The sequence below is a fragment of the Plecotus auritus genome, assembly GCF_963455305.1.
Source record: "Plecotus auritus genome assembly, chromosome: 6".
Classification (NCBI taxonomy): domain Eukaryota; kingdom Metazoa; phylum Chordata; class Mammalia; order Chiroptera; family Vespertilionidae; genus Plecotus; species Plecotus auritus.
The window spans coordinates 232,329-258,225 of NC_137773.1; the positions used below are offsets into that span (position 1 = coordinate 232,329).

General features: G+C 66.1%; 1 protein-coding gene across 2 annotated transcripts in view; it reads right to left on the reverse strand.

Moving 5' to 3' along the window:
* Positions 1-382: 382 nt before the first annotated feature.
* The window catches only part of PRKAR1B (protein kinase cAMP-dependent type I regulatory subunit beta), a 63,577-nt gene continuing 38,062 nt past the window's right edge, over positions 383-25,897 (reverse strand). The window contains exons 7-12 of one of the 2 annotated variants that reach the window (XR_013960902.1): positions 19,766-19,924; positions 13,740-13,800; positions 12,521-12,642; positions 2,021-2,102; positions 557-1,655; positions 383-506 (exon numbers count right to left, since the gene is read on the reverse strand). Coding sequence is in view for 1 of the 2 variants with exons in the window: in XM_080674210.1 (XP_080530336.1) it covers positions 1,483-1,655; positions 2,021-2,102; positions 12,521-12,642; positions 13,740-13,800; positions 19,766-19,924 (597 nt within the window). In the remaining variant the exon portion in view is untranslated. Of the gene's footprint in view, positions 1,656-2,020; positions 2,103-12,520; positions 12,643-13,739; positions 13,801-19,765; positions 19,925-25,897 lie in introns of both variants that reach the window. The other variant, XM_080674210.1, reaches the window with a different exon arrangement.

Sequence of the window (25,897 nt, forward strand, 5' to 3'; positions counted from 1 at the left end):
CTGCTGCAGCCCACGCCCCCCCCCCCCACCCCGGACAGCACGCAGGGACTTCCTGCAGCTGCCAGCAGGCGGGGGGCCGAGGAGGGGGCCCTGCCAGACCAGCCCAGGGCCCCGGGCGCCCGGAGAGGGAGGAGGTGGTCACATTTGAGGTGGCCGAGCTCGCGGCTCCTCCCCGCTGGGCCTCTGCACGGCTTCCCAAGGGACAGAGCCTCCGTCTGGGACGATGGAAAGTTCCGGGACGGACCGTGGGGACGGCCGCACAGCGGTGTCAACATACTTAACGCCCACGAACCGGACACTGAAACGCGGGCCAGGTGGCGAGCTTTACCTTATTCACACAAACCGAGGAAGAGCTGCTTCTGAGCGACTGAGACACACCGAGCAGGAGGGGCTTCAGCACACGTTTAATGGCACATGCAGCACGGGACACATACACAGGCGGGCACACGTCCGTCACCCGCACACGGCCACACGCGCACCCCGACGGGCACGCAGTGCTCATGGCGCTATTCCCGCCGTGCCCAGGGCACCAGGAACTGCCAAGCGCCGGCGCTGCCGAGCCCCGCTGGCCCGGCTTGGGGCGTCATAGGATTGGAAAGGCGTTTGGGGGGGATGTCTGAGATGGCGACTGGGGGTGTGGGGCCCGGGGCCTGAGCACAGGTGAGGGACTGCGCAGGGCGAGGCCCCCGCCCCGGGACGTGGTTCTGACAACTTCATCCAGAGCCGTCTGGGAATCCCTCCCGATTCCGTCTCCCAGGGGCGGCTTTGCGAATGGGACGCACACCTGGCTCGGGCCCCGGCTCCAGAACGGCGCTCCCCGTCTCGGCAAGTCCTACGCTCACGAGGTTTCCTCCCGTCCTGGGCGTCTCGGCCCGGCCGGGGCGACAGCAGGGCCAGCTGGCACCCGGAGAGTGTCCCAGACCCACAAGGACTTTCCGAGACAGGTGAGCGTCCGCCTCTCCCGTGCCCGCCCGTGGGGGTCCCCTGCGGCCCGAGGCAGGACTGGCGGGCTCCTCCTTCCGAGGCGCCCCTGACCCGGGGCATCTCCCACAGGACCCCCTGGGGGGCTGGACCCTCTCTTTCCTCAGCCTCGACTTCCCGCTCGCTCGGAGCCCCAGGCCTGCGGGACCCCCGCTTGGACATCGTCGCCCCACGTGAGACCTGGTGACCTGGGTCACAGGTGGCCGGGGCCCTCACCCTCCCGCCGCGGGGTGAGCACGCTTCGGCGTGTCCCCCAGAAGACGCAGGGACGGGGGAGGGGTCCCTAAGATGAGCCCACAGGGCGTGGAGCGATGGGAGTGCGCGGGGCGGGGCAGCGACTGCTCCTCAGTCTGGGGCTCCTGCTGGCCCTCGTTCCCCAATACACGGGTGGCTCCTCCATTCCACACGGGAGCCGGCGGGAGCCGGCGGGACCCCAGCCCCTCGGGCCCTGGACACAGAGGAGCCACCGCACGCGGGAGGCGGGGTGCTGCGGGCGGGGGCTCAGACGGTGAGGGAGATGAAGCTGTTGTAACGCTGGATGCTACGCTTGAGGATCTCGGAGCAGGGCCCCAGCACGCGCTCGAAGCGGGGCCGGTCCAGCTTCACGCACTTGAGGGTCCCGCGGGCCACGACGGTGGCTGCCCGGGGCCGGTTCAGGAGCAGCGCGATCTCCCCTGGGGGCAAGAGGGGGGTCAGGGCCCGGCCTGGGGCCCGGCTGCCGATTTGGGGAAAACCGCCAAAAACCCGGGACCCTCGCGTACATCTGACACCGATAAACCGATAAACCTTGGGTGCAAGCACAGGCGTGGGTGGTGCCCGTACTTACGCCGACGGGTCCCCTTGGACGTCTGACATCCACATTCAGCACCGTGCCTGTCCCACGCATGGGGGATCCCACGCTCCCCGGGTGCCCCCCCCCACCCCCCGCTCAGCCAGGACGGGGGTCAGTCGAGGCCTCACCCCGGCTGGGCCGTCTCCCTGCAGGTCTCCATCCCCGTACCCACCCAGGTCCCGGAGTGCGGGAGCCGGTCCCACTCACCAAAGTAGTCGGAGGGCCCGAGACGCCCCACTTCCACGTACTCCTCATTCGGGGACCGGCGCTGCAACACGGAGGCCGTGCCCTGTGGACGCCAAGGGGACAGGTGAGGGTCGCCGGGCCGAGGTCACCCCCCAGGGATCCCCTGTGATGGGGCTCCCCCTCCCACCAGCTCCTTCCCACACCCCCCAACCGAATTCCCTGCTCCCCCCTCCCCCGTGGACGGGGGCGTGGGGCTGAGCCATGGCCCGTGATCGCTGATGCACCTCCCAGCGGCCGTGTCTTCGTGAGAACCGGGCGTCTGCGCGTGGCCACCGGCCGACCTTCGCTAAGGCCCAAGGGCTGGGAGCGCGTCACGCCCGGCGAGCAGGAGAGCCCGTCTCGGGGTCGCGTCCGGGAGTGCTGGGGCCCCTCCCAACCCCAGTAGGGCAGCGTCTGTGGCCTCGCGGCTCAATGATTAACAGGAGGTGTGAGGACCAGACAGCCCGGAGCCGTGACCCCGAGGGCCTCTGCCTTGGTGGCAGGACGGCTGGGCAGCCTGGGTGGGAGGGTCCCGGGGGGACACTGGCGTGAAGGGCTCGCCCCGGCCCCTCGCCTGCGGGGAATTGGGGGACCCCGACGGCCTGTCCTCTAAGCAGGCACTGGGGGGAGAGTGAGTTACGAACGGCCAGTACAGTGTCGCCGGCTGGACTCCATCGCCTCCCGATTTTAATTCTGAGCCTCCGGAGGGTCACAGCTCCCTTCCTTCCGCCTCCCGGGCTGCGTCCCCTTCACAGCCGAGGACCCACAGCGCCAGGCACGTCTGGCACGCCCGCCACCCATGCAGCACCGGGGAGCGTGACCTGGCTCCCGTGGGCTCCGTTCCCGCTCACCAGACCCAGCCTCCTCCACGGCGCCGAGTTAATGTGTAACGCCCACCGTCTGGGAGCGAGCAGGTCAGGGGACCCCGTGATGTCGCCCTTGAGCAGAACGGGTACACGGCTGACCGTCTGGACCGAGCTGAACGCCGCCACAGAGACAAGGAGCGCGGCGGGGAGCCCCCTACCCTCCCACCAGGACCCCCATTGCCCTGGGTCTGGGTGGGCCCAGGCCCTGGCACCGCCCCGGGCTCAGGGCCACGCTGGGGCAATGGCTAAGGTGACACCCGGGTCCGGCCACCGTGGGGCCCCCGCGTCATGAGCCGCTGTGCCAGGCGTGATGCGCCGGACGCCCCGCACAACCGGTACCTTCTTATTCGTGGCACACGCCTTCCCGCCCACCGCAGAGCAGCTCCCGTCCCACACGGGCCCCCTCGCCTCTGAGGACCGGGTGGGGCTCAGGGCTCCTTGGCCAGACGCGGGCCGAAGGCATCGTCAGAACCCCAGATGACAGACGTCACCACCAGGCTGTGGGGTGTTAGTGGCCGAGCCCCCGGGGCAGGGGCCAAGGGGAGGACCCACAGGACACTTCGCCCTTTCAGCCGCCTCGTCGGGGGGGGGGGGGGGGGACTCCCTGTCACACAGCTAAGGCGTCTCGCTGACCGACACGCCCCCCACAGGACGCCCCTTCCTGGGACCGCTCTGCCCCTGCACCTCAGCACGAGACGCCGCCCCGGACGGCCAGGAGGGCGCTCCCACCAACCAGCACAGCCACGTCCCCATGACACGGGGGACACACGTGACCACAGGTGCCCGCGAAGCCGTACAGGCCAGGAAACGGCGCCATCCAGGCCGGCTTCCCGACGCTGCCCCGCAGCACAGACACCTCGGGACAGTGAGCTGGATTCTTGCCGAAACTCCAGACCCTATTCCACGTTCAGTCGCCAACTCTAACCCGACTCTAAAGCAAAGCAGGTCCCAGACCAGGGGCGGCGCCGCGGACGGGAGGGGGCAGCTCCTGAGGGCTCATGCCACTTTCCTTTCAGCTTCTGATTTTTAAACCTCTTCCCACAAAATCAAAACCAAAACCGAGCCCTGGCCAGTGTGGCTCAGTGGATAGAGCATCGGCCTGTGGACCCAAGGGTCCCGGGTTCGATTCCTGTCAAGGGCACACGCCTGGACTGCAGGCCCCTCCCCGGCCCGGGCCCTGGTCGGGGCACGTGCAGGAGGCCCCCCATCGATGATTCTCTCACATCCACGTTCCTCTCTGTCTCTCCCTCTCCCGTCCTCTCTGTCTCTCAAGATCAACGGGAATATCCTTGGTGACGACTAACCACAGCCTTGGGAGCCGAAAGCCACTCGCGGCACCTTACGCCCGACGCGGAGGGTCCCTGCCGGTCTCTTTCTGTAGTTAGGCAGATACCGGCAGCCCTCGGGGCACGTCGGCTTCGATGTCCGTCGCCATCTCCCATTTATTTATTAAAAAAAAAAAAAGTTCCGTCGTTGCGACGTATGTACATATGTGCTTCATGCTTTTTATTATTTATTTCCCACAAGTAAAGGTCGGGGATTGTTACCTTTCTTTTACATTTTTTTACTGTTTCGCTTCCTTACTGCTGTGTCTGTGCCCCATGGGAGTGACGGAGGTGCTTATGGGGGTGGGTTCCGGCTGACGGCGAAAATCGCATTACGTCGCCGTAGGAACGGGTCTCCGACGTGACCCGAGGACCTGCTGTATAGACTCCCAGTACCATGTGTGCGCACACACATGCATGCAGGCAGCTGCACACTCTCACGCACACGCCGTGCACACTCTCACGCACACGCGTACAGACCCACAAACTGATGCGTTGGAATACACACAGACACACGCATCCAGAGACATGCATGTGCACAGGTGCACGCACATGCAACATGCATGTGCGCGCACAGATCACACAGCCTGTGCCTGTGAACAGCTCTGGGGTTTCCTCAGAGCAGACGGGCCTCTGCAGACGTTTTTAAAGGAGCCATCATGGAGGCAGGCGCGGTTTCTCCGCGTGGAGAAGCATCGCTCAAGCCGCTCCCTCCAGCCCATTGTTCCCTGAGGGCTCCCCGCCACCCGTGGCTCCGAGCGTCCGCTGCGGCTCTCCGGCTACGTGACCCCTGCGGGCCCCGCCCACCTCTGCTGTGCACGTCCATCACACACTCTGGGCTGCAGACCGTCGTCAAAACAACTGCAAAAACACCCTGGGCTGGCGAGGCGCCCGAGGCCGGCTCTGTGCCAGCCTTCGATGGATCCTCCCCGAGGTCGGGGCCTTGGCGCGGGCACAGGCCGGCGGCTTCCGTGGGAAAACAGCACAAGTGGCTCTGGGGCCGGAGGCCGGGAACAGGTGGCCCCAGACCGAGAGCCGCAGGGCCCCGCCTGGCGAGCGCTCGCTGCACACTCAGGGGTGCCCCGTGCTCCCAGGGGGCAGTGCCCCTCGGGGACCGGACAGGGACCCCTGGGAGTAGAGCTAGCTCCCCTCTGGGTGACGAGCGAGGGGGGTGGGTCTGGGAGAGTGACCTGTCCCTCAGCCCAAAGGAGGGGGGTGGTGGAGGGGCTGCCACACCCTGGGGCTGGGACAAAGCTGCCTCTGCAGAGCTGCTCGGCGTTTTGGGGTGTCCCCATCTCTGATCGGGGTAGTCCCATGCTCGAGAGCTCCCTGCCCGCCCCACCACAGCAGCCGAGGGACACGCGAGAGGCACCGACAGGTGGCAAATTATTGATTTTTATTCCTGAATCGCGGTTTGAAACGGTCAGTCACACCCCGCCGGCTAGCTCAGTGGTTCAGCGTCGACCTAGGAATCCCGGTCAGGGCACAGGCCCGGGCTGTGGGCTCGGTCCCAGTGTGAGGCGTGCAGGAGGCAGCCGATCCATGATTCTCTCTCATCACTGATGTTTCTCTCTCCCTCTGCCTTCCTCTCTGAAATCAATAAAAATACGTTAAAAATAATAATAAAAGGAAAACTGTCCGTCGCTGTGGGCTTTTCTGGGCTCGGCAGGACCAGGCGGGTGCGAGGGGCCGGCCGGAGCTACCCGCGGCCTGGGCTCTGAGGCTCAGGGGCAGATGGGAGGTGTCGGGCGTGAAGGCTCGGGGCTGGTGTCCTCTGGACGCTGGGACTCCTCGGAGAGCCGGGAGGATAACCGTCACCCCCTTGGGGGCTCCCGGGGTCAAATGGGCTGAGCACAGAGGTGAGTGACACGCTAAAGGCGCAGGAGTGATCACGGTCGTCACCAACGTATCAGCCGTGAAACGGGGGGCTGGCGGGATAAACACAACGTGGTCCCCCCGTTCAGTGGTGTGTCAGCCTCGAAAAGGAGGGAAACACTGACCCTGCTACCAGGCGGCCAGGCCCCCAGGACACCGTGCTCGGTGGTCAGCCAGACGCAGGAGGACACGCACCGACTCCCCTTGTGTAAGGCCTGGAGGGGCCGATCCACAGACAGGAGGACGCGGCCCGCGAGCTCCCGGGGCGGACCAGGCCGGGGACGGCCACGGGCTCCTCGCCAGCCAGGCTGTCTGCAAAAGCGTTCCTTCAGCGCGGCCCGGGCGGGACGTTTTTAATTTTCTGCTGAGAGAGGCTGGACCGAGCAGGCCGCCCTCAGCACTGACCCGTGGCCAGTGTGGGCACCGCTCTACGATCCCCTGGCGGAGATGGCCTGGCATCGGCCACGAAATCGCAACACTCGCTCCTGGACGGAGCCCAAGACAGGCCTGACCCCGTGCGATGCCAACCCGTGGCCATGGGGAGCAGACGCCCACACGTGTCCCGGGCACCAGGGGTGGTGCCCTGCAGGCCTCCCCCGCTGTGTCTGCGCCCCCCACGGCCGGCGCCACCCGCCCACCACACCTGGGTGCCCTGCCCCTCCTTCTCCATCTGGAAAACTTCTCTTCACCCTTCAAAACCCAGCCCACCTCCTACCCACACCAGCCCCCTCGGGCGGGACGGCCCCTGCTCCTCCGGGGCCAAGTCCCTGGTCTTCCTGCTTCGACCTGGCCTCTTCTCCACGCAGGACGCCCGGCAGATCCCCAGAGAGCGGGTCAGAGGGTTTCCTGCCTCGGCAAATACACAGCCGGCGGCCGCCACGCCCCGCCCAGCAGCACCCGTGCCTCAGGCTGGCGCACAGTGGGGGCGCGGCAGGTGCAGGCGGAGGGCCCGTGCGTGGGGCCGGGCGGGCTCCGGCCTACGTGTCCCGAGATGATGGCGAAGTCTCCACACGCCCCTGCGGCTCCCAAACGGGCGGCTCTGCAGCGGTGGACGTTCGCGACAGAGTGTGCCGAGAGGAGATAAAACCCACCCGGCGTTTCTATGGCAACGCCGCCGGGCGCAGCTGGTGCGTGAGCAGCGGAATTTCACTCCCAGATTTTATGGGAACCGGCTGGTGGGGTCCGGCTGTCCCCGGGGCCGCACGGAGGTTCCCGTGGGCACAGGCACGGGGCCACACACAGGACGCAGCAGAGGGAACCCGAGGCGCAGGCCGCCCCCCCCTCCCCCCTCCCACTAGGGGCCTGGCTGTTCCGGAAGAGTCGGGGGGCAGGAGTGGGAGTCGGGATTTCCCGGAGAAACAGAACCAACGGGGTGAGCGCAGGGAGACCTCTGTGTCAAGGAACGGCTGCCGGGACTCGTCCGAGGGCCCCTGCCGGCAGGACCCCCGCCCCCCTCTGGGCCTCAGTCCTTTTGCTGTTGAGGAACCCCTTCCATTGATGGGGCAAGGCCCACCCACGGCAGGCGGGTCTCAGCTTTGCTCAGAGTGAGTGATGTCTGCGCTCATCACACCTGAGAACAGCTTCACGGAAACAGCGAGGGGAGTGTCTGACCTGACATGGGGGGCCGGCGGGCTGGCCACGTGGACCCGTGAAATTCACCCTCACCGGGGGCCGTGGGCCAGAGGAGAGTCATGAGCATCAGAAGAAGCTGCGGTGAACAATGCCTTAAAATGTACAAACGTGCCCTGGCCGGTGTGGCTCAGTGGATAGAGCGTCGGCCTGTGGACGGAAGGGTCCCAGGTTCGATTCCGGTCAAGGGCATGTGCCTTGGTTGCGGACACATCCCCAGCAGGAGGTGTGCAGGAGGCAGCTGATCGATGTTTCTAGCTCTCTGTCCCTCTCCCTTCCTCTCTGTAAAAAATCAATAGAATATATATTTTTTTAAAAATGTACAGACGCACCGTTAGCCTGTTTTTATTTTTTTGTCCATCCTCACCAGAGGATGTTTTTCCATTGATTTTTTTTTTTTAAGAAAGAAGAGAAGAGGAAAGACAGAGAGAGAGAGAGCAAAGCATCGATGTGAGAAAGACACATCAACTGGTTGCCTCCCACACGGGCCCCAACCAGGGCTGGGGATCAAGCCTGCAACGGAGGTACGTGCCCTTGACCGGAACCGAACCCGGGACCCTTCAGTCCGCAGGCCGACACTCTGTCCACTGAGCCACACCGGCCAGGGCGCCCTGAGCTGTGAAAGAAAACAGCTCCGACCGGCGTGGTCCCGCCCCCAACACTTTCTGCAAAGCCTTTTTTTTTCCTCTCATAAAAACGAGGCCTCAGAAAATTGAGTGGAAACTCACAACGGCTCCTCCCCACGGAAATCCTCAGTGAGATGCGGAAGACGCACGCGGTCTGAAGAGAAACCGGAGCATCTGCGAAGTCGGTGGTCAGGATGAAGGCCGTCGTCGCGTCGTCCCAGGCGCGTGGCGCGCTCCCTCCCGCCGTATTACCCAGCCGGCAGCGCGGAGGCCCCGGTGCCTCCCGCACCACAGGCGGCAGCCCCACGGGGTGGGCGGCCTCGAGGACCACTCGCCAGCCCCGTCCACGAAAGCCCCGGCAGAGAACGGGGCTGCGGCCGGGCCGACCCCATGGTCTGGCTGGGGGTGGCCGCGGGGAACCGACAGCCGAGGCTGCCGCGTCCATTAAGTTGTGCTTCGGTTCTGAGGGTGTCTGATCCCTGCGAGCCCCGGGACCCGCTGTGACACCAGATTCGGTTGATCACAGAGGAAAAAGGGGAAGAAAATCCAAGTTGCCACGGAGACCACTTCAAACACACTTCGCGAGGCTGTGAAAACTACACCTTCCGGAGGCCTGTGTGAGACACTGTGGATGGGGACCCCCCGCCCCCCCCCCCCGACACACACACACAGGCACTCTGTCCCGTGGCGGACTCGCCTGCACAGAGCCAGAGCGTGCCCAGGCCAGGGCATCACCATCACCGGGTCGCCCTCAGGGCCGTTCCTGGCGATGGTTCTGTGCTGGCAGCACCGGAGCTGGAGAGGCGGCTGGTCAGGGCCCCACACGGCAGGAGGCAGGGAGCTCTCTGAGCATCAGCCGCCCGTAACCACGTGGCCTCAGCACCAGGAGCACCTCAAAGTCGGCGTGAAAATGACCCCGACGGCCTTTAGTGGACGAGCAGCAGTCAGATCTCCACCGTCCTCCACAGGCGGGGAGAGGGGCGGCGTGTGGAACACAGGAAGCAGCAGCAGTGTGGACCCGCTCTAGGACGAGAAGCTCGAGAGGCACACACACATGCACACAGTCACACACACACAGCCACACATGCAGTCACACGCGCACACATGCACAATCTCACATGCAGTCACATGTGCACACACGCACAGCCACACACGCAGTCACACGCGCACACATGCGGTCTCACAGATGCAGTCACATGTGCACACACAGTCGCACGTGCACGCATGCACAGTCACACATGCACAGTCACACATACACACATGCGCAGGAACTGCCCAGCAGAGAGTGCAGGAGCAGAGCCTCCAGGACGTGGGAGTGAGGTGCAGGCTGACCCGTGGATCTGTCCCTTGCTGGCCGTGTGTCCTTGGGCAAAAGACCAGCCCTCCCTGCCCAGCCTCCCTCACGGGCGCAGCCAGATCCCCCGGACCGGGGGTGGGGGCTGGTTTCAGACAACACGTGGCACATCTAAGCTCAGGCTCCGTTATCACGGTCGACGACAGTCCTAGGGTGGGGACGCCCTCCTCGCCCTGAGCATCTGCGCGGACCTCCCGCCCGTCCACGCCTCTCACACACATCGCTGCCATGTTTCCTCCCCGGCCTTGGCCCAGCTGGGAGGAGGCCGGGCCACAGAGAAGAATGGACGACTGTCTGCGCTGGCCAGCGGCTGTCCCTCACTTCCAGACCAGCAACTCTGAGGCTGTAGAGCCTACGGCCAGGCCACAGGGCCGGGTGGGGACTGGGGGACGGCAGCGTCCGCACCAGGGCCGCCACCCTCAGCGCCCCCCCATCCCGGCTGTGGCCGGGCCGTCCAGGAGCCAGGCACCAAGAGAAGAGAGGCAGGTTTTTATGTGAAATATCCTGATTTTTAAATACCAGCAACTTATTCACTCAAATGGTGAAGACACCAGCGTGCGGGTCGACACATATGTTCCTGGGCCAGGCGGGCCGTGAGCACAGGACGCACGCGGGGCAGGGAGCAGGAGGGCCTGCCTCTGCCCACCGTGCAGGGCTTCGGGGCCACCACGTCGGGAGGCAAGGGGGTCCTGGGCTGGCCCTGCCGGCCAGCGGGCCCCCCTGCATCTCTGCGGCCACAGGTGCTGATGGGGCTGCTTCCCCGAGGACCCACTGGCTGGACGTCCATGTCCACGGTGGGCGCGCGTGACCGGCGGCTGGAGATGAGCCTCCGCCCGTAGGCTCCACGGACAGGGCCCGGGAGGGTGACCCAGCCGCACCTCCCAGCCATCGCCGCCCCGCCCGCCGCCCGCGGGAGAACCCGAACCAGATTCAGGGGATTCGGCGCCACTTTCCCACGAGAATCCCATAGGAATGCCGCGAGGTGGCACCGCCCTCAGCCACGCCGGTGTGGGCGGGCGGCTGAGCGCAGAGGCTGAAGGGACCCCCACCCCAGGAAGACCTCCCTTCTTTTCACGGGAAACGCCAGGCCGACTCCCGGAGGGGCGTCTCGTCCAAGGTCACTCCCATGGCCGCCGACGGGGCGGAGGGTCAGAGACGGCGACGGGCGCCCCGCAGGGCGGACACCACAGCCTGCAGGGCGACGCGGGGCCTGTGTCCGAGGGTCCCGGCCGGTCTGCAGGGGGAGGACGGTGCCCACCGGCCCTCTGGCCCCCCGCAGCCTGGGCTGCTCTGGGAGGGGACAAGCAGCTCTGTCTGTGGGGCCTCCCCAACCCGACAGGTGCCTCCTTCTAGGCCTCAGGGAGCCCAGCAAGAGTCACACGCAGCGTCCGGCCAGCGCGGCTCAGGGGCTGAGCGCCGACCTAGGAACCAGGAGGTCACGGTTCGAGTCCTGGTCAGGGCACATGCCTGGGTTCTGGGCTCGATCCCCAGTGCGGGGTGTGCAGGAGGCAGCCGATCCATGATTCTCTCATCGTTTTTGTGTTTTTGTTAATCCTCACCTGAGGATATTTTACTTCCATTGATCTTTTTTTTTTTTTTTAGAGAGGGAAAAACAGAGAGACATTGATGTGAGAGGAACTCACCAACTGGTTGCCTCCTGCACCCAACCAGGCCCTGGGCCGGGGAGGAGCCTGCAACCCAGGTACATGCCCTTGACTGGACTCGAACCTGGGACCCTCTGGGGGGGACGCCCATGCCCTTGACTGGACTCGAACCTGGGACCCTCTGGGGGGGACGCCCATGCCCTTGACTGGACTCGAACCTGGGACCCTTTGGGGGGGACGCCCATGCCCTTGACTGGACTCGAACCTGGGACCTCTGGGGGGGACGCCGGCCACAACAGCTGCACGCTGCCATCAGTGACAGCCCCCATCCGTGGCAGCTCCGCACGGCCGCGGGGATTAAGGCCCCAGAGCCACCTGTCACAGGCCCTCACTCCGCCGGCCTCGCAGACAGGAAGAGTCACGCGTGTGCAGCTGAGAAGCCCGGCGCCATTTTCTAAAATCAAACCTTTAACCGAGATCACGTTACAGACCACGCGCTGCTGTACGAAACAGCACGGGGGACCCCACGGGCCCTCACTGGCCACGCACCCCGAAAACCCAAGTCCCTCCTCGCGCCCAGATTCTGACGAGGGAGCAGCCGCCGACCTGGCCCAGAGCCCGCCCTCACGTGTACTGTGCGTGTCATCGCACACGTGGGGACGGGACGCCGTGTGTACAGAACACAGCCTCGGGTCCCAGAGGGACTCATTGGAGCGGGCGTGGGGCTGCCGCTGCCCCAGGTGCAGAGGGTGAGGGTGCGGGCTCAGGGCACACACGGGCGCTTGCCTCCACCTCCCGGCTGCACCCATGGTCGTGTGACCTGCACGCCCCCCCCCCGCGCCCATGGCCACACAACCTGCACACTCCCCCCCCCGCGCCCATGGCCACACAACCTGCACGCCCCCCCCCCCGCGCCCATGGCCACACAACCTGCACGCCCACCCTCGCGCCCACGGCCACACAACCTGCACGCCCCCGCCCCGCGCCCATGGCCACACAACCTGCACACTCCCCCCCCCGCGCCCATGGCCACACAACCTGCACACCCCCCCCGCGCCCACGGCCACACAACCTGCACACCCCCCCCCGCGCCCATGGCCACACAACCTGCACGCCCACCCTCGCGCCCACGGCCACACAACCTGCACGCCCACCCCCCCCACACACACACACACACACACACGCTGCCTTCGCAGGACTCACCTCCGTGATGATGAAGAAGTCGTCCCCGGGCTCCCCCTGAACCACGATCTTCTCCCCGTCTTCAAACTGCACGGGCTCCAGGGCGTCGGCCACCGTCAGGCGCTCCCACTTCTCCAGGGACTCTGGGGGGGCGGGGGGCGGCAGCGTCACCCCAATGTCACCTCAGACACCCCGCCCCAGCCCACGGTGAGATCTGTGCGAGGGAACTGGAGGAAGAGGCTGAGGGGCCGGGGGCCGGATGCACAGACCGGCCTCGCGGGACGTGGCTCAGATGTGGGGCTCCAGCACACGCCACGTGCCACACGCCCCACGTCCCCATGACCACGTGTAAGCTAATGAGTGTTCCATACTCTCTGGACCTCCGGGCGATTCGAGCTGCTGCGCTTTGCAAACAACAGAACCACGGCGGACGTGCGGGCTGCAGGTCTGAAAGGGCCGGAGCGATGCCCGCGGCTCAGGCCGTGCACGCCAGTGCGCAGAGGACGCGGCTGGTTTCCAGGGCCGCACGGAGGCCAGGGCGTGTCCACCCTTTAGGGCAAAGCGCCTGGTGCCACACCCGTGTGTACCTTCAAGGCTGGCAGGCGGGGGCGCGGGCCCCTCCGCGCGACCCCTCTCGCCCTCGGGAAGGAACCCCCACGCGCTCCTTGTAGGAGACGCCCTCGCCTGATTCACTGCCTTTGGCAAAAGACACTTCCCGGGCCTGGGCTCACCAGATGCACGGATGTGGGTCAGCGGCTAAAAATACGATGCGAAAAAAGCCTCTATTTCAGATCTGGGTTAGGGGCCCGCTCTCCCCGCTTTAGAACGCCTGTCCGTGTGGCACCTGGCAAAGGCCACCCTTTCCACCAGCCCTGGGTCAGGGGGTGCCCTGGGTTGGGGGGGGGATGCCCGAGAGCTGTTGGCAGGGATGCTCAGAGTTGGAGGATAAGCTGGAGACAAGGGCACTGACCGTGGAGGGACAGACAAACCAGCAAACATGCCTGCGGACAAAGACGGCTTGATTCTGACCAACAGCAGTGTGTCCACACGTGTGTCCACGTGTTCATGTGTGTGCGCGCGCATGCAGGTGGGTGCATATGCATGCGCGTGTGCGCACATACGCGAGCCGTGCACAGGCGCACATCTGTGAGCAAGCACATGTGGCCGAGACGTGTGTGTGCCCGCCTTGCCCAGCACCCGGCCCACGGACGCCGCCGCCGGACGGCGGGGCGGGACTGACCGAGGATGGAGACCTTGCTGAGGAACTCCTCGTACATCTTGCGTTTCCGCAGCGTGCTGCCCTGTGCGGAGAGGGAACAAGCGGTGGGCTTGGTGCCCGGGTCCCTGGCACGCCCACGTTGCCCCGAGGGACCCCGGCTCTTCCGAAGGCCCCCTTTGAGCCCTCCGCGTCCCCAAAGCCCCTCCGATGACAGCGTCGAGGGAGCGGCCGCCGTTTCCAATGCCCAGCATCTCGTCCCCAAGACAGAAAATCGTCCCTCCGTCCCCTGCAGGACCCTGACCACGCCCCGAGGACCACGCCCTGGCCACTGGGCAGGCGTGACCCTGGAGGCACCCTGAGCACGTCCTTCGAGAGCAGGGCCCGCCCCCTTCCCTCCTGCTGGTGGGACGTGGAGGCCGTGGCCGGAGCCGCGGGCCTTCGTGAGCCGAGGTGCAAGCTGAGGGAGCCGCCCCGCCCCACAGAGCAGCCCGAGCGTGAGCGGCAGCCACGTGGCTGAGGCCACGCTGTCCGTGTTTGTCACACGCAGTGTGGCAGCCAGGCCCTGACCCCGCCTCCTGGGACTCACTCACCGTCTTCGGGGACAGGGCTAACTGGTGACCCAAGAGCACACGAAGGGGTGACGGCTGGACTTCCAAAGCCACACTGGCCTCGACGGGGAGGCCGCACTGGAGCTACGCTGTCTGGGACCCGCGGGCGAGCCGCCGGAAAGGAGCCTCCGCCCCATCACACCCCGGACCGCCCAGCCCGGAGAGGGCCCCGCGGGGCCACCAGCCGCGCCCCCTCCCAGACCAAGGCTGAGGCTCTCGGCTCCGAGGCAGGCTCCGCCAGCGGTGCTCCTCCGTCAGGCCCCGTTACCTTCCTCGCACAGGAGCACAGGGCACCGCTGTGGGCGGGAGGGAGAGGGACGCGGCCGGTGGGAACGAGCCGTGAGCAGCGAGCGAGCAGCCGCGGCCCCCAGCTCCTCTGTCTTAGCCCCTGGCTGCGCGGGGGGCAGACCCCTGCTCCGGCCTCCCGGCCTGAAGGGTGGGAGAGGTGGAGGCGGGAGGGAAACAGGGAATGGGCCACGTGGCACGCACTGCCTGTCCCCAGACAACTATGACAAAAATGCGACAGCCGTGGAGTGCGGGCAGGAATGCTGCCCCAGGAATGGGGTTTCCCACAGACGCCCCTGCGGACTCCAGGGCACGGCTGGCCTCTCCCTCCGGACTCAGGCTGCTGGGCATGGAGTCCCCCGTGTCCCCCGAGTGCCCCTCAACATCCAGAAACCCAGGAGCCCCTCCTGCAGGAGGAGACTGCGCCCACGGCGGGCACAGGCCTAAGGATGCCTCCAGCCACACACTCTGGGGCCTCCGCACAGAGGACACTCAGGCAGCCTGCCTAGGAGAGGGCACTGTCCGCTGGACAGTGTGAGCTGGGTGCCCTGTGTCCTGAGCCTCAGTGACATGCCGTTAGGAACACCCACCTCACTGACCATGAAGGACAGACTCTCAACAACTGTTTCCTACGATGATGGTGATGGTGGTGATGGTGGTGGTGATGGTGGTGATGGTGGTTATGATGGTGATGGTGGTGATGAAGGTGATGGTGATTATGATGGTGATGATGGTGGTGATGAAGGTGATGGTGATGGTGGTGATGGTGATGGTGGTGGTGGTGGTAGTGATGGTGGTGATGATGGTGGTGATGGTGATGGTGGTGGTGGTGGTGATGATGATGGTGGTGATGGTGGTGGTGGTGGTGGTGATGGTGATGATGGTGGTGGTGGTAGTGATGGTGGTGGTGGTAGTGATGGTGGTGATGATGGTGGTGATGGTGATGGTGGTGGTGGTGATGGTGATGGTGGTGGTGGTGGTGGTGGTGGTAGTGATGGTGGTGATGATGGTGGTGATGGTGATGGTGGTGGTGATGATGGTGGTGACGGTGGTAGTGATGGTGGTGATGATGGTGGTGATGGTGATGGTGATGGTGGTGATGGTGGTGGTGATGGTGGTGGTGATGGTGGTAGTGATGGTGGTGATGATGGTGGTGATGGTGATGGTGGTGGTGATGATGGTGGTGACGGTGGTAGTGATGGTGGTGATGATGGTGGTGATGGTGATGGTGATGGTGGTGATGGTGGTAGTGGTGGTGATGATGGTGGTGATGGTGATGGTGGTGGTGATGATGGTGGTGATGATGGTGGTGATGGTGGTGGTGATGGTGATGGTGGTGGTGATGATGGTGGTGATGGTGGTGATGGTGGTGATGATGGTGATGGTGGTGATGATGATGGTGATGGTGTTGGTGATGGTGGTGATGATGGTGGTGATGATGGTGGTGATGGTGGTGGTGGTGGTGATGGTGATGGTGGTGGTGGTGGTGATGGTGATGGTGGTGGTGATGATGGTGGTGATGGTGATAGTGGTGATGATGATGGTGATGATGGTGGTGATGGTGGTAATGGTGGTAGTGATGGTGGCGATGATGGTGGTGATGGTGATGGTGGTGGTGGTGATGGTGGTGATGGTGGTAGTGGTGGTGGTGATGGTGATGGTGGTGATGGTGTTGGTGATGGTGGTGATGGTGGTGATGATGGTGGTGGTGGTGGAGATGGTGGTGATGGTGGTGATGAAGGTGGTGGTGGTGGTGGTTACGATGATGGTGATGGTGGTAGCGGTGATGATGGTAGTACTGCACTCTTCAAGGAGGACTATTGGAGGGTCAGCACACTCTAACTCCAACCCCAGACTGCCCATGACCCCTCACTCTTAGACCCATCTAGTCTTTCTGGGCCTCAGTTTCTCCATCAGGAGGGTGACCCGGCACCACCTCCTGTGTCTGTCTCTGATCTGGGCTCCTCCCTCCCTGCCTTGCTGCCAGTGCCCTGCCGATGGCGTCTCCACCTCAGCCTGCTTCCCGTGGGGTGGCAGGGTCGACCCTCGGGACAACACGCCCACTGCCTGATGGTGTGAGAGACACACACACGGTCCGGCCCCGGGGGGAGTGGACAGAGGAAGCACGGGGAGCTTCCGGACACCGGGCCTCCGGGTCAGCGGCTTCCCCTGCCCCTTCAGGTCTTTCCAGGTGTGGAGGCTCGAGGAGGGGCCGCAGCCTGCTCTTGTCCACGCGGCTGCTAAGCCGTGGACCCAAGGTTGAAACAGTATCGATGCCCACACCCCAGAGCTCCACGCTGCTCTGGAAACAACTTCTCTCCCCCAGAGGGGCCGGCACGGCCCGCCCGACACCCACGTGCTTGCCCTGTTCCATGGACGACCGCCCTCCGGCCTCTCTCACCCGAGGAAGGGAGACCCAGCCTGGCTGCCCGGCCCGTCATCCCAGTCCCCGCCGGTCACGACAAAGGCATTTCTTTTGAACAACAATTTATAACTCACGTTGACCCCGGCAGGTCCGCCCGCTGGTGGAATGCAGGCACGTTTGCCCGGGGCCCCGAGACTCGAAAGCTCAGTGCAAAGGCCCATCTGTCTCCTGCGCAGAATGACAGCGGAGGGCGGCCCGAAACCCTCGGGGAAGGAGACCCGCCCCAAAGGCTGATGGGACACCCTCCCCCACCCCCTGCCCCCGCCGCTTCAGAAAGTTTCCTCTGTGGTGAGACCGCAGGTGAGGCTGGGCTGGGACCCGGGTCATGGGCTCGCTCTGAGCGGGCGTCCAGGAGGCCAGCTATGATCCTAGGGGCTTTGCAGGGCATCTGCCCGCATGCCCCAACCTGGGGGGTTCTGCCAGGCGGCCGGAGCTGACTCGTTTCACGGGTATGGGGCCACCCAGGGCCACAGAAGGGACAGGCTGGCAGGGAGCCGAGGGGATGGGGATGCAGGACCTGGCCCCCGTCCCCACCCTGATCCCGGGCATATGGCCACCCTGCTGGCCCAGGGAAGCGTCTGTCCTGAGACTAGGATGGAAAAGTCTGGAAAGTCCAGGCCAAGGTGCACTCACCCCAGGACCCACCACCTGGGACCCAGGGGACTTCTCAGCCACCTGCTGGAGAAGTGGAGCATCTGTCACACGTGCCTGCTGGACGGGCACTTCACGGCCCGGGAGCCAGAGGCCCAGCCAGCGGGAGGGTCTCGGTGCCCTGGCTCAGGACCCAGGGGGCTGGGTGGGCCCGTGCCTGCTCCTGGGACCTGACACCCCAGCCCGGCCTCTACCACAGAATTCTGAGTTCCAAGCCCTTGGCTCCCACGTAAGGTTCAGGTGAAGAAAGGGTCCTGAAGCTTCAAAGAAAGGAGACGGTGGGGTGAGCCAGCCCGTGCCGGGCGCCCGCCAGGAGCCTGGAGGAGGGCCGAGCCCGGCCCGTGAAGCTGGGCAGGGCCTCCCTCTGGGTACAGTGCGGGGAAAACAGGGGACACTCTAGGGAACCCAGAACCGGAGCGAACATTGCGGGAGGCAGCCCCCTCCCTGGCGACATCACCAGTGTCCTCCCCCCAGTTCCCGTGCCCCACAGCAGCATCTCCCAGCTCCTGCCCAGCCCGGTGCTCGGCGAACGCCTGGGACCCACTATTTCACAGCAGCGAATTGCCCACATGAGGGCCTGAGGCCGAAGCGGTGGGTCCTGCAGACACGCCCTGGGGCACGCCCTGCGGGCGCACTGTCCTTTTCCTGCCGGCAGCACAGCCGGGCTATTCTTAGGTGCCCGGGGACCAGAGTTAACTCAGAGGAAGTGCCAACTGCCTCGCTGGTTTGGGAACTTCCCTAAATATAAGGCTCCGGCCACAAAAATCCCACAGCCAGGCAGGGCTCAGCAGCCTGGCGGGAAACAAGGGCTCGCACCCCACCCCCCACCCCCCGGGGCCAGGTGGAGGAGGCCTCAGGACAGACAGAGAGAGCAGGTGAGCAGGTGAGCAGGTGAGCAGGCTCAAGGCAGAGGAGACACCATGTCCACAGGCAGCGTCCTGGGGGCTGGCCGTTCCTGGTGCGGCCATGGTGGGCACTCAGGGTCCCCTGCCACGGGCACGAATGAGGAGCTCCCCATGTGCCCCAACCCCGAGCCGAACCCCCCATCGTGACAGACCAGCCACACCCGTCCCTCATTCCCGAGAGGGGCACCCCCTCCAGGCTCACACCTGGCCCAGCTCACAAGGCTCCGAGACTCCCGTCCTTCAACCACAGCCGCTCGCTGGAAACTGCCCCACCCGGGCTGGCCTTTGCAAGGTAACAAGCCCCAGGGGCAGGTGGCAGCAAGCACGGGCAGGCCCAGGGGAGAGGGCAGAAGAGGCCGGTCTCCCAGCAACCTCTCTTCTCACCTCCCTCCTGATGCAGGGGTTCCTATCCCGACACGTCCACCCTGCCCGGTTCTCCAGGGCACCCTCAGCTACATGCCCACCTGGTTCTCCGGGGCACCCTCAGCTACATGCCCACCTGGTTCTCCGGGGCACCCTCAGCTACACGTCCACCCTGCCTGGTTCTCCGGGGCACCCTCAGCTACATGCCCACCCTGCCCAGTTCTCCGGGGCACCCTCAGCTACACGCCCACCCTGCCCGGTTCTCCGGGGCACCCTCAGCTACATGCCCACCCTGCCCAGTTCTCCGGGGCACCCTCAGCTACATGTCCGCCTGGTTCTCCGGGGCACCCTCAGCTACATGTCCGCCTGGTTCTCCGGGGCACCCTCAGCTACATGCCCACCTGGTTCTCCGGGGCACCCTCAGCTACATGCCCGCCTGGTTCTCCCAAGCACCCTCAGCTACATGCCCACCCTGCCCGGTTCTCCGGGGCACCCTCAGCTACATGCCCGCCTGGTTCTCCGGGGCACCCTCAGCTACATGCCCACCTGGTTCTCTGGGGCACCCTCAGCTACATGCCCGCCTGGTTCTCCCAGGCACCCTCAGCTACATGCCCACCCTGCCCGGTTCTCCGGGGCACCCTCAGCTCAGAAAAGCACCTGTGTGACCACAGGCCACCTTTGAACAAGCTCCCACAATCCCCTCCACACCCCACCAGCTCGCAGGCCCTGCCCACGGGGAGCTGGGAAGTCAAGCCCCCCCCCACGCCCCAGGCTCAGGTGTGGGCCCTGAGGAGCCCGCAGCCCCCTCACCATGAGGATGCGGCGGTAGCTGTCACGGTCAATGCCCCACAGCTTGAGGTCGGTCTTGGCTTTCACGGTGGCGGCCCTGGGGGTGCCGTAGATGAGCGCGAGCTCCCCGAAGCTGCCGCCCTCGCTGATGTTGGTCACCCACTCCCCGTTCACGTACACCTGGGGGCGACATGAGAAAGGTCACGAGACACGTGGGGTCAGGGACAACATGGCCGCCACCAGAGGCTCTGGCTGGTGGTGGGACGCCGTGCTCTCCTCCCCCGCCCTGGCCATGGTGCCCACCCCCACAGCCCTGCTCAATCCCCCCAACCCTGGCCACAGTGCCCGCCCCGCAGCCCTGCTCAATCCCCCAGCCCTGGCCACGGTGCCCACCCCCACAGCCCTGCTCAATCCCCCAGCCCTGGCCATGGTGCCCACCCCCACAGCCCTGCTCAATCCCCCCAACCCTGGCCACCGTGCCCGCCCCGCAGCCCTGCTCAATCCCCCCAACCCTGGCCACCGTGCCCACCCCCACATCCCTGCTCAATCCCCCCAACCCTGGCCACGGTGCCCACCCCACATCCCTGCTCAATCCCCCCAACCCTGGCCACCGTGCCCACCCCCACAGCCCTGCTCAATCCCCCAGCCCTGGCCACGGTGCCCACCCCACATCCCTGCTCAATCCCCCCAACCCTGGCCACGGTGCCCACACCACATCCCTGCTCAATCCCCCCAACCCTGGCCACGGTGCCCACCCCGTAGCCCTGCTCAATCCCCCCAACCCTGGCCACAGTGCCCACCCCACATCCCTGCTCAATCCCCCCAACCCTGGCCACGGTGCCCACCCCACATCCCTGCTCAATCCCCCCAACCCTGGCCACAGTGCCCGCCCCACATCCCTGCTCAATCCCCCCAACCCTGGCCACGGTGCCCACCCCACATCCCTGCTCAATCCCCCCAACCCTGGCCACGGTGCCCGCCCCACATCCCTGCTCAATCCCCCCAACCCTGGCCACGGTGCCCGCCCCCACAGCCCTGCTCAATCCCCCCAACCCTGGCCACGGTGCCCGCCCCGCAGCCCTGCTCAATCCCCCCAACCCTGGCCACGATGCCCACCCCCACAGCCCTGCTCAATCCCCCCAACCCTGGCCACGGTGCCCGCCCCCACAGCCCTGCTCAATCCCCCCAACCCTGGCCACAGTGCCCGCCCCGCAGCCCTGCTCAATCCCCCAACCCTGGCCACGGTGCCCACCCCCACATCCCTGCTCAATCCCCCAGCCCTGGCCACGGTGCCCGCCCCGCAGCCCTGCTCAATCCCCCAACCCTGGCCACGGTGCCCACCCCACATCCCTGCTCAATCCCCCAGCCCTGGCCACGGTGCCCACCCCGCAGCCCTGCTCAATCCCCCCAACCCTGGCCACGGTGCCCACTCCACAGCCCTGCTCAATCCCCCAGTCTGGTCACGGTGCCCACCCCACATCCCTGCTCAATCCCCCAGTCTGGCCACGGTGCCCACCCCACAGCCCTGCTCAATCCCCCAGCCCTGGCCACGGTGCCCGCCCCGCAGCCCTGCTCAATCCCCCGGAGGCAGGAGGCCTCTGGTCAAGGCTGAGGGACGGCCTGGAGCTGGAGGTGGCTGCCTAGGGGGATCGCCACTCGAGATGGGCCCCGCTCGCCTCAGTTTCCCTGACTGCACACCCATGAGTCACGGCACTTCCACGGCAGGCTCCCGCCTCTTCATTCATCATCTGCCTCCTCTTCCCGCCCCGGGGCCCGCCCCCACCCCGCAGCCTGGGTCTCTCCCCGGCTGTCCTCCCAGGCCGTCAATGGGCCCGGGAGAGGCCGGACAAGATTCCCTTTCAGCCGCGAGGGTGCGGCTGCACCGCGTTCCCACTGTGCCCTGATCCCACTGTGCCCCGGCGCAGGCCCCGCATCCGAGCGAGAACAGCGCGGATTGTGGGTTACGCAGAGCGGCCACGTCCAGGGCACAAAGCGGCTTTATCCGTTCCCCCCGCGTGTCAATGAGCATGAAGAATAGCCCCCATTGGGGAAGTGGGCGCGGCCTGGGGGAGAACGGGCTGCGATGAGTCATGGAAGCCATTCTTGTCGAAATCAACGAGTCATTATCTCGGTGATAAGTGGTGCCCAGAGCCGCCCAGCTGAGGAGAGCGGGCAGGTGATACCTCCGCGCCCGCGGGAGGCCCGGGACAGGGACGAGCCGACCGCGAAGTTTCGAGGGAAACACGAGGCAGAGCTTCCCGCAGCGTCCAGCGTCCAGCGTCCACCCCGAGGGCCTGCACCTGGGGAGCCTTCCCGCCTCCACCCCGGGCCCGCCCCTGCTCCCAGCCTCGCCTCAGCCCCCACAGTGCCCTCGCCCAGCGGGGAGCCGGGTCCCGGCAAGAAGAAACGCCGGGCACTTGACCAGGCCCAAGGGAGCTGCACACGCTGTCCGTCCTCCCAGGAGGCAGCGTGGACGGGGGGCCCATCCCGGGCTCGGGCAGAAGGGACAGCAGAGAGCACGCTACGCCTGGAGCTGGGGTGAGGGGGGGGGGGCGGTTGACAAGTCAGGGTACAGCCCAGGGCTGGCACCTCGGGCCCCTCAGCTGCTCTTCCCGACGCCTACGCTCCCGGGAGCCCCACCGCGGAGCTGCACCCGCAAACATCAACGCGCACGAACCCGGGTGTGCGGTTCCTTTTCCCACCGCTCCGGTCACGGGGTGGGGTCTCCTGGAGCCCCTGCCAGGGACAGGTCCGTGAGGACCACGTGCATTAAGGGATCACGCAGCCAATGCCCCGCTGCCACCGGTGTCGGTGAGCGGGCCCGGCCCGTCTTCTCGGCCACACAGCGGGGACCGGCCCGGGGGTGACGGCGGTTCCAGTTTGGGCCGTGACCCGGAACGCCGGCACGCACACGGCCCGGGCTCCCACCCCGCCCTCCCGCACGGGGACGTTCCGGGGCGGCCTTGGCTGCGTCCCAGGGCGTCACGTGGGTTTCCCGAGGTTGTCCCCAAAGGCCCTCCCCCGGCCCCCCCACGCTGTCCCTGCAGAGGCCCCACCGCATCGCGAAGGCACCGCATCGTGAGGAGACGCAGCTCAGGGGGCTGGGGAGGGTGGCTTCTCCCTCACGTGGCCAGAATCCAGGCGGCTGCGCCCAGAACGGCTGCCGGGCAGGCCAGACGCCCCGTCACGGCACAGGGACCCAGGAACGGGGGTGTGGCAGCAGAGCCGGCAGGATGGCTGCGCCCCCAGCTTTCCCAGGGCACATCCCCAACGGGGGCGGGGGGCAGGACGGGGACCTGGGCCCCGCGGGTGGCCGCCCAGCGCCCAGGACCGCACGCCCGCGAGGAGTCAGAGGATGGCATTGTGCGGCCGGACGCCGGCCCCGGCACAAAGGGCCGTCTCTCCCGGACAGTGGCCTCTGTCACCCGCCGCGTGCCGGCCCTGCCCCAGCTGGCACGCACAGGGCTGCTTCTTGCTTTGTTTCATTTTGTTGTTGTTTTTCTTCTTCTTTTAAAAGAAAAATGGTGGGAGGCCCCGTGGGCCACGTTTACGCGATCACCGTCGACTGTGGCTTCTCTGGTCGAACCCGGAGACCCGTGCGCTTGGGGCCAGCAGCAGAAGGCAGGTGAGTTCGGTTCCCGGGACACACTGCCCACCCCGGAGACAGGCTGCGGGCAACGATGGCACACACACACACTCGTCACCAACGAGCCAGGAGAGAACGGGGCGGAGGCTTCCGGAAGCTCATGCTCAGTCGGTGGAGAGAGGTCTGAGCGGAGGGCCAGGACGCAGGCCCTGGAGGCAGCCGCACCCCGTGGGGAGATGCCCGGGCAGGGAGAGCGTGGCCGTTCCCCCGGGAGCCGCGGGAGGCCCCCTGGGCACGCCATGGTTGACATCTGTGCCCGGGGTGCTGCGTGGAGAGCAGCCGGGGCAGCCTGTGGGGGGCAGCGAGGAGCGCAGGGCACCGACCAGGGTCCGAAGAGCCGCCGGGGGCTGGTGGCACCTGTGGACGTCGGGCGCCAGGGACAGGGCCCAGCGGCCCGTCGGCAGCAGGCGGTTCTGACAGAGGCTCGGTTGGACACGCTCTGACCCGACGTGGCTGGAGGTGGAGACGATGCTGAGGGAAGGCACAGCAGCCTCCTCAACGAAACCCCAGAAGCCGCCCCGGGCAGCACAGAACGTCAGGTGCAGAGCGGAACTGAGAACATCGCCCACCTGGCCGTGCCCACCTAGCCGCGCCCAGCCGGACAGGCAGCGGGGGCCGCTGAGACCTGGGGAAACTGCCAGGAGAAGCCGGGAGCCGGGGGTGGGGGAGGACCCGCTGTCTCGCTCCGTCGCCTGCCCCCGAGCCCAGACCCCACAGGAAGTAAATGCAGCTGAAACAGCTGTCTGGGGAACTGGACACAGAAGCCAGTCACCTGAGCTGCCCACGTGGCCGAGGCAGACACCGGCGCGCCCCAGCTCCTGCGCCGTCGCCACAGCCGGGGCGAAGGTCACTCCCGCGGGCAGCAGGCCCTGCGAGTGCTTTCTCGGGTGCTGACAAACGCTCGTGGCCCGTCTCCTCCCGTCTCCCAGGCCCCCGCCGCCGGGAGTGGGGCATCTGTGCAGGTGCGCGGGCACCTGGCCCGGGAACGTCGCCTTCCCCGCGTCCCCTGGAGGTGCCCCCTGAGGCGTCCCCAGCCACGCCACCTGCTCCTCCGGGAACCCCTCGATACTGCTCCTCCCGCCAGGAACCCCAGACCCCCCCTCAATGGCCTTCAGCCCAGAGCACCTGGCAGCTGATTTGTTTGGGTTTTGCTCGAGGCGCCACCCCGGCCAAGGCGTTCCCCCCAAAGCTCCTGTCTGTGGCTCTGGGCACGTGGAACAGCCTCGGGGTGGCAGGTGGCCGGGCAGGCTCCCTCCAACGGAACCCCAAGTCCATCATGGCTCAGGGTCCCCCGCCTGCCCTATGCCGTTGACCCCACGCACACGGGGCCCCCAAAGGTCTGTGGGTGAGACAGGCCGGAAGGCACCGAGGTGCTGCAGGAAAATATCCCAGCCAGCTCTGGGCCACGGCCACGCAGTGACCCGCGTGGTAATTAACAGAGATGCCCTGAGGGCGGGGGACACCTGCACACCCCCGTTCCAGCTGCGCATTCCCGGCAGCCGACAGGTGGGAGCAGCCAGGTGGGCACCGGTGGGCGAACGGATAAGCAGTGGGGTCCATCCAGACCGCGGAGTACCCCTCGGCCTCACGCAGGAAGGAAAATGACACGCTGTGTGTGCCTGAGCCTGGAGGGCATGTGCTCAGGGAGATCCGCCCGTCAAGGACACACACTTGGTCCCTACAAGGTCCCTGGGTCCTCAGATTCACAGCCGGGAAGTAGGAGGGTGGGGCCAGGGGCTGGGGGAGGGGGAGTGAGTGTTCACTGGGGACAGTCTCAGGTTGGGAAGATGGAAAGTTCCGGAGATGCTGGTGGTGGTGGGTGCACAGCAGGGTGAATGTGCTCAAGGCCCCTGAACTGTGCACCTAAAAATCATCAACGCAGCCCGGCCGGCGGGGCTCCGTGGCTGAGCGTCGACCTAGGAACCAGGAGGTCGTGGTTCGAGTCCCACTCAGGGCACATGCCCGGGTTGCAGCTCGATCCCCAGTGGGGGGGCGTGCAGGGGGCGGCTGATCAATGATTCTCTCTCCTCGTTGGTGTTTCTATCGCTCCCTCTCCCTTCCGCTCTGAAACCAATAAAATACGTGTTTTTAATCCTCAGCACAACAGAACGACCTCAGGCCCACGCCGAGCAACGTGGTGACCCGCAGAGCAGACAGCCATGTCCCGGGCGCCCTGTCCCAGCCGCTGCACGAGGCCTCGTTCCCACCATGGGGGCCGAAGGCTCTCCTTCCAGACCCTCGGGTGAAACCAGAGGGAATCGGGGGAACGTGTGTGTGTGTGGGGGGGGGGAATCTGGGGGAATGGGGAGGGGTACGAGAGCCCCACACAAAGGCCGGGGAGGAACTGGCATTTCCTGAGCCCACAGGGCCGGTGCCGAGTGCCCTCTCAGGTGGCGATGCCCCGCTCCAGGAATAAAACCAATCGGAAGGTGTCTTTATACTTAGAAAGCGGATTATAGCTCTGGCAACACGCAGGCCGCCGCGGGCACTGCCACCGACTCCGGAAA